Here is a 13,691-nt window from a genome sequence, read left to right on the forward strand (position 1 = left end):
AATTTCAAGTCCTTCCTAAGCATTAACACCGGCAAACAGCAGAGTGCCCAATACAAAGAAATGGTGGCCAAAAAAACACAAAGAAAACATTGCAATTTGGTAGTGAAAAATCATTAGGATGATTTTATGAGTGTGGCCCATAACCTTACAAACTATGCGGAAAGAATGCCAAATTCAATCAGGCAGTAAATAGATTGTTTGAACTCAGGCAAGGGGTGAAAGGGATTACAGAATTCCATCTACCAAATCAGATTGGAAGACTAAAGGCATAAAGTAGTGATGTGACTTGAAACCAGGGAAGAATTCCATTTGAAGTGCGGGAGCTTGGAGTCTTACTAACACAGAAATTATTAAAAGAAATGAGTGCAGGGGGCTCACAGGGTGAGTGACACCAGGACGTCAAGTTTAAGGCCTGTTCAAAAGTCTCCGGTCAATAAACTGTTAACTCAGGTCTCCTGACATGGTAACGCCAGTGTTTGTAGGGGAAGTAACTTCAACTTGCCAAAAATTATTTCCATTCCCTTAGCGCATGGTTAAATTATTTGAAACCCTAGGAAGATCCATAGTGCTTTAAAACCCTGGCCCCTGGAGTAAAACCATTTGGGTTCAAATCCTAGCCTCTGCCCCTAGGTGTGACCTTGGGCGACTTTTTCACTTCTTTAGAACTCAAACACCTCATCTATAAAATGGGGGTAATAATAACGACTATCCTTCAGGGTTGTAGAGAGTTAGTGAATTGCGCATAGCACCTAGCTCAAACAAGCCCTCAATAACTGTGACCTATTTTATTACATTATCCCGGCTTTGTTTTTCCCTCTGTTGTAATGATGACACTGTTCCCTTCTCCCTTTCTCTGAGGGGTATTTTGAGGGAGTAGGCTCAAGAAAGGCAATAGGGCACTATGACCTAACCAATTCTTACTGTCCCACACTTTTCTTCAGCACGTTAGGATGAATTAAAGCCACGAAATGGAAGTTTCCTTTATAAGAAGGTAACTGGGCCCCTGTCAGTTTTTAGAGAAAAAATTATTCAAGGTTCTCCACCGCTAACATACCATGCGCCCTCTCATGCCACCCTAGACGGGCCTCCCAACATCTAGTCCAAAGTCCAAAGTCTTTGGGTGGGTATTGAAGGTCCACAACCTAGTTTCGTCCACATTTCCAATCTACAGAAACATCCCTGTGCTCACACTCATTTCCTCCTATCCCTCGTACTTCACGTACGTTCCTACGTTTGCACTTTAACTTACAGTTTTTTTTTTTTTTTTTTTTTTTTTTTACCAAGACGGCCCTCCACCCTTTCTAGAGAAATTCGGCTTGCGTCTTTTTTTAATAATTAAAAAAAGGGCCACAAGGTGTCACTAGGAACCTTGGTGGTATGACAGCACAACCAAAAACTATTAGGTGTGACTTGTACGCGCAGTTTTCGAAGATGCAAAGCTCTATTCAGAAAACAGCTGGAAGTCGGCTGCCGTGAGCTGCCGATCCGTCACTACGGTTACAAAGCGGGAGATGAAAGGCAAGAAAGAACGCTAAAGTGAAACGAGAAAGCGAGGAGCAATCTGTAGTGAAACGTGGTAGAGAGGTCAAGCAAGAAGCTCCACGGACCAGACTCGCTGGGGGGCGGCGGGGGCGGCAGCGCCACGGAAGGAGGAAGGAAGAGCCCCAGCCCCAAGGTTGAAATCCAGGCCTGGCGGACACTTCTCTATCTTCGCAGCTCAGAAACACGCCTACTTTCACTGCATAATACAAACATGGTGGATCAGAACAGCCCTCCTCGCGTTTGGCGGCCGAAGCACGTGGCGCCCTCTCCACGCAGGTGACGCCGGGGCAAGGGCAGGGCCTTTGCGGAATTTGCTCTTGGTGGGGGAAGAGGACCGGAGAACTTTCCCAAACCGCGACACCACGGTTCCTTCGACACACGCTGGCAGGACTACCGCTGCCACTTTACTTTCTCCCCGAGAGGGCAGAAAGGTGAGCCCTGAGAATTTGATGGTTTTACGGTAAGCAAGAGAGGCTGAGTCCGCCACCTCTTTCTCTAACCGGGCCGGCCGCGGGTTCTCCGCCTCTCTCCCAATTGGGCAACCCACCCGCGCGCAGGCGCACTTCCTGACCCCCGTGCCAAGGCGGGACCGACTCTCTTGTCTCGCGAGAGCAGGGCCGGCCGGTCTTCGTTGCTCTCGCCCCACCCCCTCCTTCTCGCTCGCTCTCTCCCATCCCCCCCAGCCAGTCGCTGTGCTGCGCAGCACCCTTAGTGGTTGCCGCCGGCGGAGACGGTTGGAAGAACCGTTGTGGGGAGCGCTACACGAGACAAGCGACTTCTCCCTCCTCCCGACCGGACCCCGTGAGCACCGGCGTCGGGGCTACTGTCGCCCGACAGGGTATCTGAAGTAAAAGGGGGTAGGTTGGGCTGGTGGTTTCGAGAGCGGACTCGGGAGAAGGACGAGAGCGACGGGGAGGGGGTGGGGTGGGAGGGAAGTGTGGAGGTCGCCGCTCGGAGGCGGCCAGGCTGCGCCTCCCCCCGATCTCCCACTTCAAGGAGGGCGGCCTGCCGGCGGGAGGACTTGCTCGGGCAGAATTCGGTGGACGAAGGCGAGACCCGAAGTGGGAGTCACCCAGCATTTCCCCTTTGCCTGCTGGTTTGGCCTCCGCCATTTTGGGTACGGTGGCGTGGCCACCTCGGCTTCGCGCCCTTCCTCTCTTTCTACTGTTTACCCCTCAGCCTCCGAGAACTGGTTAGAAGGCCCGGGGGGTGGTGAGAGCGCCCTGGACGGGGTGAGGGTGGGAAGGAAGCGAGCAGGGAGAGGCTGGGCCCGAGGGTGGGGGAGGTGCTGGGCTGGCGGGCGCGCTCCCGATGGAAATGGCGCCGGATGCGCCTGGCCTCCCCCCGCGGCCTCCCTTCCTCCGCAGTCTCGGCTGGGCTACCTGGGCTGGCGGGACTGCGAGTGACTTCTGACGCAGATTCCCAAGATGAGAGAGGCTGGAGCTGGGGGAGGAAGGCCAATGGCGACGAAGGCGCTCAACTCCCAAATCCAGGACAAAGGAGGCGGACGGTCTCCTTTGTAATTCCGCCGCCCGGTGGCGAAGGTTTTTAAGCCAGGCTTGGCTGCCGGACCCGGAGGGGGGCAGGGGCGTCCTCTCCCTAGCTCTCTGGTCTCTAGGGCAGCTAGATAAACGAAAAGTCTGCGGGGAGGAATAAAGGACGCTTAGCCGGCCCTTATAGTCCAGATTTGGAACTTCGAAAAGAGTACGTACTCATTTTCCAAAGGGTTTTTTTCCACGCTTACCTTAACCGTATTTAAAGCCTTTGTGGGTAATTGTTTTGTAAGCAGAAAAGCGGGTGACTTATCAAATAGGAATGTGAAATGGGCATATTACAAACAGGTCTTCGGGGCCCAGTGAGCTCTGATACGTCTTTTTGAACTTGGGGTGGGGACGGGGTGGTTTAGCAATAGTTTGGTGTGGTTTGGTACGTACTGGGTTAGAATTTAAGTAGTTTTGCTTTAGGAGAACAGGTATTAGAACACAACCAGAGATGGCAAAAGTGTGTGTAGGAATTGTGATTGACTTGGAGCATTGAAGCTCCAAGAATTCCATTTTGAGTTAAGGTTCCTTTGGCATTAAGGCTGTAGAAGTAAAGTACTTCGAAATACTATTTATTTTATTTTGGTAGCTAGGCATTTTTTTAATTTAGTGTAGGACTGTGATAATATTTTGACCAAGAAAATAAGCCTGCTCAACAGAAAGACAAACTGAAAGGCCAGTCATGTGCTGTGATGATTTTAGTCCTTGGAGAACTGGGTCGGTAATCTTCACAGAAGGTGGTACAAAAGAGACACACAAGGCCTGAGAATAAGAGTTTCCAAAAACGCATATGAATCTTTACAGGGAGTCTATTATCTATTTTTTCAGCTTTGAAAACAAAACCCTTCCTGTTGTTGAAGGCGTTCTGTGATTTCAGTGGACTTGAAAAAGCCCAGAGTTTCCTATAGTATATGATATAACAGCTTTCCTAGTTGGAATACCCTAGAAACCCTTTTTTTTTGCCCTCTTTTTCATCTGTATCATAATCTGGAAGTCCATCTAATTGCCATTGTAGTTTTAATAACCATATTCCTTTTTGGTGTCCTTATTTTGGTAAACAAGTGGCTGAACTGAAGTAGGTGGTAACTTTGTTGTAGAAGAGAACTCATTCGTAATCATTTTGGAGACCACACTTCCTTTAGATACTAGTGGTGTATCTGTGTGATTTTTTTACTTTTTTGAATTAAGGAATAAGCACATTGGAAAGGGGGAATGATGTAAAATTTCCATTTTAATTAATATCATCACTTTTGTGCCAAAATTTGGAGTTCATTCTCGTTTTTTAGGACCAGTGGGCAACCACTTAGAAATTTATTGATGCATCAGACCCTTAGTTTATGTATTTATACTTCGGAAGGTAGTATGTGCTTCTGTTATAAAGGAATTTTATATTTCATTGGGCCTCTCTTAGATGCTTTTTCATAACAGCTTTGAGATATAATTCACATACCATAAACTTCACTCATTTAAAATCATACAATGTGTGGTCTTTTGTGACTGGCTTCTTTCACTTAGCATAATGCTTAGGAAGTTATATTTAAAATCTCATATAAAACTGACTGAAGCTATCCTAATACTTCAACTGCTGTTATTTTTAATTGGTGCTAACACGTGGAATTCTTAAAAAGCAGAATTGTGGTTAGCCATGATACTGTTGCAAAGAAAGGTTGAGATGGATTATCCTGAATAATTAGTGATAGCTTCTGAGACAGCTTTATTAAGGTTTTAGAGCAGATTGTCTTTTTGTATCCGTTTGGAGTTCTTCTTGGTTTTGTTTTGTAAGTAGAATTCTAGACTCAAATTTTGAGTTTTGAAGAGATGATAGAGTGTTGCTTTTTTTTTTTTTTTTTTTTTTACTGTGTACTCTCCATACACATGGGATGGAGAGTCACCCTGTAAAATAGTTTGTCTTCCAAATCTGGTTAATTTTTCCCCCAATTTAAAATTAAGTGTGTTTTTCTGTAGACTTAATTTGTTGTTTTTATATAGGTCTCATTGGTATAGGGTGATCCAAGAATCAAAACTAGTTTGCTTGTGAGGAATTTCTTAGAAAGTGCTGAGGTTTATAAATTTCCATCTTTTTTGTAATTTGTTTCTGAAACAGTATCTTTATATTGAAAAAATAAATGTGCTAAAATGATAAAAAGCACCACACTATAAGATCTTTTCACATCAGATTAGATTGACTTTGCACTATAAATTTTTTCATGAGGAAGTAACATTTGATGTTAGATCCACTCCACTCTTTTCCCTCTTCTGGTCTTAAATCACCGTTTATAGGAAACAGTTATTTCTTAGGTTGGTGTCATTTAAAAAAAATTTTTTTAAGAAAATGGTAAAGATCTTCAAAATGTTGACTTTTCTCTAACTGATTTGGGGCCTGCTTCTTTCAGGGCTTCTCTAGAAGAGTATTTTTTAAATTGTCTAACTAGCATGTATTATAATAAACATTTCAAAAAACTCTTCTGTCTGCTTTATAATTCCTAAGGAAACTGGAAAGCATTTGTTGACTTTGGGAAAGACTTGTTTAAACAGTCCTTATTTCCTTTCAAGACTCAGAATAGTTTTCCATCCTTTAAGGTTCAGCTATTTTGTTTGTGGTATATTTCATTAGTTTTTACAGGATCCCTTAAAATCCAGTAACAGAGGCCATCATTAAATGATTACCATGCTGTAGACCAAGTACTGTGACTGATTCTTAAAACAGTCCTATGAGGTATTGGCATCTGCTATATTTTACAGTTGAACACAGAGATTAAGTAGTTTGCTTAAATTAAGTAGCTAGTGAGTGGCAGACTAGGGATTCAGACTCAGAATTTTCCTCTTAAAAGTTCATACCAGGTATTTGTGTGCCTAAGAATTAGTTGTACTGTCAAATAAAAATTTGTATTCTCATTTTGGATCTCTGTCTAGAGTGGCAGTAGGGTTCTTGCTTTTAAAAAAATGACAAGACAAATACTGAAGGTGATTCATATGCAGAAGTATTTGTAATAACCACATTTGAAAAATTTCTATATTAGCTTATTTTAAACTCATGGATTCTAGGAAAAATAAATTTTACTCTTCGCAGATGCTATCCCTAACAGCTGCACTGATAATTAGATCATGTGAAATTAAATATTAGTGAATGCTGTTGATATGAAATATAATCAAGCATAAAGGAATCAAGTGAACACATTGTTTTGTTTACAGGGGAGGAGGTGGTGAGGGAAAGGTTTGAAATACTCAGGTGAGTAGGATTCCTACAGCTGCATAGTGAGATTTGTAAGGTCTGGTAAGTTTCTGCAGCTGAAGGACTTCTGCGTTAGCCTTTTCAGAATGTTCTGGAATTTTAAAAGAAAGGATGATTGTCTCTTGGGAAGGGAATTGGTTGGATGGGTTCTCTTGGAGGGGAAGGAGGGCTTCTCAATGTACCCTTTTTAATATTTTGAATGTGAATGTATTACCTTTTTTAAAAAATTTGTGTTTAAAAGTGAAGCAGTGAGTAGTGTGCTATGTCCACTAACTTCCAAACAGGTGGCTTCAAAAAACACTGATACCTACTGGCAGGCATTCACTTTTAAGTGGCCTTTTACCTCAATTTTAAAACTCAGTTAACTCAGTCATTTTAAAACTTGCTCTTGAGGAGTGTTTAAACCAGATGAGTTAAAATAGAGGTGGGAATTTTTCCCCCTTCAGAAACAATTTGTTGCATTCAGAATTATAGTGCATCTAGTAAGATTAGACTTTGTACATTAGACTATTTTTCCAACATCAAAAAAGTACTCATTGTACTTTTAGGCTCTTACTGTGAGTGGGTGGTGGTACTGTGTGCAACTTTTGAGTAATTAAGTTTTAAAGAATTTGCATGACTATTCAAGTGAATAATAAAACCTGAGAAATGTGAATGAAAATTTGGGAGATGAAGAGGCTAGAGTTGACATTAAGATGACAGGATCGAGAAATTGGGAGAGTTTGAAGACTGATAGTAGAATTATGTAAATTTCCTTAAAATCAGGCAATGTGTAATGTTTGATCCTTTGAAATTGAATGCTTTTTGGTGGGAGAGCTCAGCTTTCACTGCCTTTTCCCAGTCTTTTTGCCTCCCTCCAAATAGAAAAGTGTTGGACCATTGTATGTGGCATTGTGTGAGCCATATGTGACATTTCCTATTGTGTACCACTGAGGTGTTTCTTCAGTACCTCTGGCAAGAGTATATTTTGATTGACTGCTTTATGTGCTTGTTTATTTTTTATAGCATTTAAATCAAACGGTATTGAGATGGATTGGGTTATGAAACATAATGGTCCAAATGACGCTAGTGATGGGACAGTACGACTTCGTGGACTGCCATTTGGTTGCAGCAAAGAGGAAATAGTTCAGTTCTTTCAAGGTACCTCTAGTATTAGTCAAAGTTTAGTAGTATTTTAATTTTCTATTTATATTACTCAGTTTTTAATTTGTAAAATCCATTTGTTTTGAGGATTTTGATTTGCATATGATATCTTGGTTTAATGTATTAAGTTATGAAATGTGCTCCAGTTAATGTTCAATACAGGATGTGTAATATGTAAAACCTAACTAATGTGCAATAAACTTAATTGAGAGTAATTATGTGTCATGAACCATGAATTAGCATATGGAGCATAGTTAAATTTGGTTTGAGCTTTTTTTTTTTCATGTAATATAGGTGGGCTTTTTAGAGTGTATGTAATTTTAAAAGACTAGTCAAAAGAAAAATTTGTGTAATCCAATAATATTTGAAAAAGTCTTCCGTTTGTATTTTGGGGTGATGGGAAACTAAGCTTTTTTGTTTTGTTTTGTTTTGTTTAGACTTGTTTTAAATATTTGATTCAGATGGGAATGTTTCAGCCTTTAACACTGTTCCCCTTGATGGGGTTATTTGTCCTTGGGTTAAAGGGTTGGAAATCGTGCCAAATGGGATAACATTGACGATGGACTACCAGGGGAGAAGCACAGGGGAGGCCTTCGTGCAGTTTGCTTCAAAGGAGATAGCAGAAAATGCTCTGGGGAAACACAAGGAAAGAATAGGGCACAGGTGGGGATGGAGAGTTTGGGATGGTGTTAAATTTTTATTTTTGGGGGTTGTGGGTCACTATTGCTTAAATGGGGGGGTAACAACATTTTTCTGGGGTAGTTTTAAAGACTTGATAATTATCTAAATTTAACTTGGAAACTACAGATTTGGGTGGGGAATGATGCTAATAGTTTGCTTAAATTAAAATTAGATTGTTTCCATTTCTCTGTAGGATATTGTTGAATAATGCCTTTGTATAATCAGCTATTTTCTCTAAACACCTATCATGTACTAAAAAAAAGCTAAAATTATATTTAATTTTATGAATTGTTTTCAAATGACTAATTTGTCTATGTAAAACTTAAATATTAATTATTTAAGTTTGTAGGTGTAAAAGTTAACTTATGGTATATTTAGGCTGTTTAAAGTGGGTTACGTATCTAGATGTAGAAAAACTTACTGCATTTTGCCCAATATCTTATTTACTCTAATACATTTTTGCTGAAACTTGTACCTTAAACCATTTTTAAATAGGTATATTGAGATCTTCAGAAGTAGCAGGAGTGAAATCAAAGGATTTTATGATCCACCAAGAAGATTGCTGGGCCAGCGACCGGGACCATATGATAGACCAATAGGAGGAAGAGGGGGTTATTATGGAGCTGGGCGTGGAAGTATGTATGACAGAATGCGACGAGGAGGTGATGGATATGATGGTGGTATGTGTATCTAATGAACAAAGGTTCTGTTGTCATTTTCTTAATGTTCCTGACACTTTGTCAAGAAATATAGAAATGGCAGTAATTTCAGTACCTATTAGGTTTTAAAACCTGTTCATGAAAATACGGGTTCCCATGACCAGCTGTGGGATTGGATTGATGCACATATTGGCACCTAGATAACTTATGTAGAAATTAAAATGAAGATACTGGCATATTTTGACATTTTCTGTTTAGTATCAGGATGAAAATTAATTTTGATGTCTAAATGTATCCTTGTGAAAGACTTTTAATTTGCACCAAGTGTTAACTTTTTTTAATATCCATTAAGTTGGGAGTTGCAAAGTTGTAATAATAAGTTAACCAGACTGCTTACCACAAAGTATGCGTGTGTAAACTAGATGATAAGATTTATGTCTTGAAAGTGTATTCATGTGTTTCTCCCTTAAATTACACAGGTTATGGAGGTTTTGATGACTATGGTGGCTATAATAATTATGGCTATGGAAATGATGGCTTTGATGACAGAATGAGAGATGGAAGAGGTAAAATAAAAAGACATTCATTTTTAGGGGACTTTTGGTATTTGCTTTACAACCACTTAGTAATAATATAGGTGACTTGTATAAAAAAGTCAACTCAGGCATATTTCACTGCATGCCTAGATAGTGTTTTATACAGATGTGTACTTGAGGTTAATTCTCCATTTGATGTTTAGAATAACTGTATTGAGATTTCTTGGTTGTCAAAAAGGTGGGTGGAAGAAATATTTTGTTGCAATGCTTTCTTTTCTACATGTATTGTTAGTTTATAATCTTTGCAAATTTTATTCTGTAGGTATGGGAGGACATGGCTATGGTGGAGCCGGTGATGCAAGTTCAGGTTTCCATGGTGGTCATTTTGTACATATGAGAGGATTGCCTTTTCGTGCAACTGAAAATGACATTGCTAATGTGAGTAATTTTAGTCAGTTTGTTAGTGGTTTTATACTTCAGGTATATGAATTTTGAAGCATTCTTAATGTTCTTATCTTTTTCTTTATAATTCTAATATCAGTCCCTTCAACATGAATAGATATATTTCTGTATCCTTCAGTAGTTGATGAATATTTTTGTGTCTATTGTGTGCTGACCTACATAGGATTCAAGCAAGTAAAAGTTGAGTTCGTAAAGTCCAATTAAGAATTTAGTGAAAGACTGATCAGCATAGAGTGGTGATGACTAGAAAGAAGATTATTTCCCTTGTGTCAAGTTTTGAAAGTATAAGTATATAACAAGGCAGTAAGTTTTGGTGGTTTGGTTTGGCTTCCTAGGCTATATGGTGGGTAGAAACTGAGGGGCTGAAAACAATGGAAGTAGATGCTGCTGTTGATTTGAAACTGGTGGGTTTCAAATTGGTTAGAGAATCAGCAAACTTCAGCTGGTGGCCAATTCTAGTCATACTCATTTACCTATGCAATAGAGACCCAGTGGCCTACAGAGCCAAGAGTATTTACTGTCTAGCTCTTAAAGAAAAATTTTGCTCTAGATTTTACTAGAAACCAAGTGGTCTAAGTTGGAGGTGCCTTTTAGAGAATTGCTTAAACTTAGTTAACTTGTGATTAGAACTAAATGATATTTGGGGAGCTATCCATTGTTCTGAACTCCTAACACTCAATTTCTGTGCACATACTTTTAAGTCTCAGGCGACCTATTTGTATTTCAAACAACAGTTCTGAAATACCTTTCCTGGGAGTGGGGGCAGGAGACTTACTCTTCTCCCTCAGTACTAGGGTATGACACTTTTTCATCTCTTTAGGGTAAACTATTGTCTAGGTTAGAAATATTTTCTTTTTAATATCATCTAGCTTACTTTAAAGAGTAATTGCTTTGCATTTTTCCCTAAGTGTATAGTCTTATATTCCCAGAACCTCCATAGTTGATGGGATTGTTAGCCTGGCAACAGAGGGCAGTAGAAGGGTTGGTTTTAATGGACAAAGGAAAACCAATGCATGCGGTAATTTACTTTTGATAATCTAAATAGAAAAGTAAATAACAGGTATTTTCTTTTATTTAGTTCTTCTCACCACTAAATCCAATACGAGTGCATATTGATATTGGAGCTGATGGCAGAGCAACAGGAGAAGCAGATGTAGAATTTGTGACACATGAAGATGCAGTAGCTGCCATGTCTAAAGATAAGAATAACATGCGTAAGTGGTATCATTGGCATGCTATTTTGTTTCCCAGGTGTGAGCTTGCTTATAAAAGAACCTTCCCATTTGTAATTCCTCAAATGTAAGAGATTCTAGGTAACTCCTGGTAGTCATAAGGACATGAAACCATATGGCCTCTAATAAGTTTAGATTTTAATGGGTTTCTAGGGGACTTTTTATTGAAGAGTTTATTCAGACTCTTAATACTTGACAGATTATTGGAGCTCAAGTTATTAAAGAGGGAAAATAGGTATGTTATTTGCACTTGCCTTTTGCAAAATTAGTACCACTTGTTCACCTGTATGTTGATTAATTCTGTCATCAAATCAGTTAAGTTAAATTTCACCTTGACTAGTGATTCCTAAATCTGGCTGCACATCAGTCACTTGGTATTTAATAAGTTTTCCTGGATTCTAATTCAGTTCAATGATTGTGCCTGGAATTTTTTTTTTTTTTTTAAGATTCTATTTTTTTCCTTTTTCTCCCAAAGCTCCCCCAGTACATAGTTATGTATTTTTTAGTTGTGGGTCCTTCTAGTTGTGTCATGTGGGAAGCCGCCTCAGCATGGTTTGATGAGCAGTGCCATGTCCGCGCCCAGGATTTGAACTGGTGAAACCCTGGGCCACCGAAGCAGTGTGTGTGAACTTAACCACTCAACCACAGGGCCGGCCTCTGGAATATATTTTTAAGAAATACACCAGCTGGTTCTGAAATAATGAATCAGCCCTTTTATAGATAAGGAAACTAGGGGCTGAAATACTTGTTACTTGTTGAAAGTTATACAGTTTGAACAAAACCTAGATTTTAGCTCTATCTGGCATTCATTTTATCACTCCATTAGGAATTTGTAAGAATACTTTCAGGTTAATATTAGCCAGTTAACCTTTTTAATGTTTTTATTAATAAATACGATCCATTGTTCTTTTCTCTCCTGTTACTCTTACCTTTTTTCCCTAAAGAACATCGATACATTGAACTCTTCTTGAATTCTACTCCTGGAGGTGGCTCTGGAATGGGAGGTTCTGGAATGGGAGGCTACGGCAGAGATGGAATGGGTATGTAAAGTTTTTCAAATAAGCAGAGTTAGACACTTGAGCAAACAATCTCAAATTTTTTTTTTTTTTTTTTGAAGATAATCAAGGAGGTTATGGCTCTGTTGGAAGAATGGGAATGGGGAACAATTACAGTGGAGGCTATGGTACTCCTGACGGTTTGGGTGGTTATGGTAAGTGTCCTTAAGTTACTCTATTTCTGTTTGTGTTAGTCCCCATATATGGTGCAATTAAAAGTTTATGATTTTTAATATCTTAAACACTGAGACTTCCTACTAAACAGTTCTTAATGTCTTTTTTTCTAAGGCCGCGGTGGTGGTGGCAGTGGAGGTTACTATGGGCAAGGTGGCATGAGTGGAGGTGGATGGCGTGGGATGTACTAAAGCATAACCACCAACATAAAAGTCCTGACAACAGCATCTGGTCTACTAGACTTTCTTACAGATTTAATTTCTTTTGTATTTTAAGAACTTTATAATGACTGAAGGAATGTGTTTTCAAAATATTATTTGGTAAAGCAACAGATTGTGATGGGAAAATCTGTTTTCTGTAGGTTTTATTTGTTGCATACTTTGACTTAAAAATAAATTTTTATATTCAAACCACTGATGTTGATACTTTTTATATATACTAGTTACTCCTAAGGATGTGCTGCTTTCATAAGATTTGGGTTGATGTATTTTACTATTAGCTCTACAAGAAGTAGTATAGTGTAATTTTAGAGGACAGTGGTTCACTTCTGCAAAAACTACAAGTCTTAATAAGCAGACATCTGGAATAGAACTTGGAAAATATTAGTGTAACTTTTTTCTTTAATTTCTGCTGGACGATACTGTAAATATAAAACGTAAAGATGAGTTTAGGTGGCTTCAGGAGTATAAATTCAGCTAATTCTATATTAGTCCTCCTTTTTCAAATGTCATTTATCAGGCATAGCTCTGAAATGATGATCCTAAGAAGTATCTGAATTTCTGAATATTCCTAATTGTGTTACCTGGGGATGGGAGTGTTGGAGATTGAAATTCTAGTCCTAGATTTTAGAATAAAATCCCCTCAGCACTTGACTGAAGTACCAAAAAAATTATTCCAAAAAGTGATAGTTGTAAGTTATCTCAAAATGTCTTAGACTAGGTTAAGGTTCTCAGTGACATGAGAATTCAATACAAGTACAGAGGTATTTACTGTGGAGTATAATTCTCACAGGTGTTTTTCAGTTTCCTGCCCAATAGTTAAAGCATATGGTTTTTTATAACTGTATAAATGACTACTTTAAAAAAAATGTAAGAAGTCCATGTCATAGTCTTAATTAAAATGAGAGTCCTGCAGTTGGATTTTGCATCTGGTATCTGTTTGGAGTTTTAAAGCCATTGTGTTAAAACAAAAAAATACTATATGTAGCAAGGAAAAGGTGCTTTTTACTTTTAATCCCTTTGATCAATATGGCTTTTTCCAAAATTGGCTAATGGATCAAAATGAAACCTGTCAATGTGAATTCAGTTATTGAACCTGTTACTTGTTTTTGCTAGAAATGTTAATGTAATAAATATCAATGTGGGAGATAATAGTACGGCGTCTGTCCTAGAATGCTTTGTGTCGGTTACTGATTATATAATTATCATATTGGTA

The 13,691-nt window shown here is 39.1% G+C and overlaps 2 protein-coding genes across 16 annotated transcripts in view; one reads left to right on the plus strand and one right to left on the minus strand.

Annotated features, from left to right (window-relative positions):
* The window catches only part of RUFY2 (RUN and FYVE domain containing 2), an 86,193-nt gene that overhangs the window by 27,824 nt on the left and 44,678 nt on the right, over nt 1-13,691 (minus strand). The window lies entirely within an intron of this gene.
* On the plus strand, nt 1,334-13,629 carry HNRNPH3 (heterogeneous nuclear ribonucleoprotein H3). 15 transcript variants are annotated; one of them, XM_014832785.3, is made up of 11 exons: nt 1,419-1,973; nt 2,226-2,399; nt 7,321-7,455; nt 7,983-8,121; nt 8,635-8,819; nt 9,278-9,364; nt 9,657-9,772; nt 10,875-11,010; nt 11,973-12,068; nt 12,146-12,238; nt 12,372-13,629. In XM_014832785.3, the coding sequence occupies exons 3-11, from the start codon at nt 7,344-7,346 to the stop codon at nt 12,446-12,448; spliced, it is 1,041 nt and encodes a 346-aa protein (XP_014688271.1). In that variant the 5' UTR covers nt 1,419-1,973; nt 2,226-2,399; nt 7,321-7,343; the 3' UTR covers nt 12,449-13,629. The 15 variants fall into 15 exon arrangements, with proteins under 15 accessions (XP_070345016.1, XP_070344993.1, XP_070344948.1 ...); XM_014832783.3 differs by having other exon boundaries at nt 1,849-1,973; nt 2,226-2,380; XM_044756062.2 differs by having other exon boundaries at nt 1,871-1,973; nt 8,635-8,774.

This window comes from Equus asinus, chromosome 2 (genome assembly GCF_041296235.1).
Source record: "Equus asinus isolate D_3611 breed Donkey chromosome 2, EquAss-T2T_v2, whole genome shotgun sequence".
Classification (NCBI taxonomy): domain Eukaryota; kingdom Metazoa; phylum Chordata; class Mammalia; order Perissodactyla; family Equidae; genus Equus; species Equus asinus.

Bases quoted from the DNA above. Each gene is read 5' to 3' on its own strand.
- HNRNPH3 (XM_070488847.1), top strand. From the start codon at position 7,344: ATGGATTGGGTTATGAAACATAATGGTCCAAATGACGCTAGTGATGGG. The intron at 9,365-9,656 runs GTAAAATAAAAA...TTTATTCTGTAG, and splicing joins CAGAATGAGAGATGGAAGAG to GTATGGGAGGACATGGCTAT. The intron at 11,011-11,972 runs GTAAGTGGTATC...TTTTCCCTAAAG, and splicing joins TAAAGATAAGAATAACATGC to AACATCGATACATTGAACTC.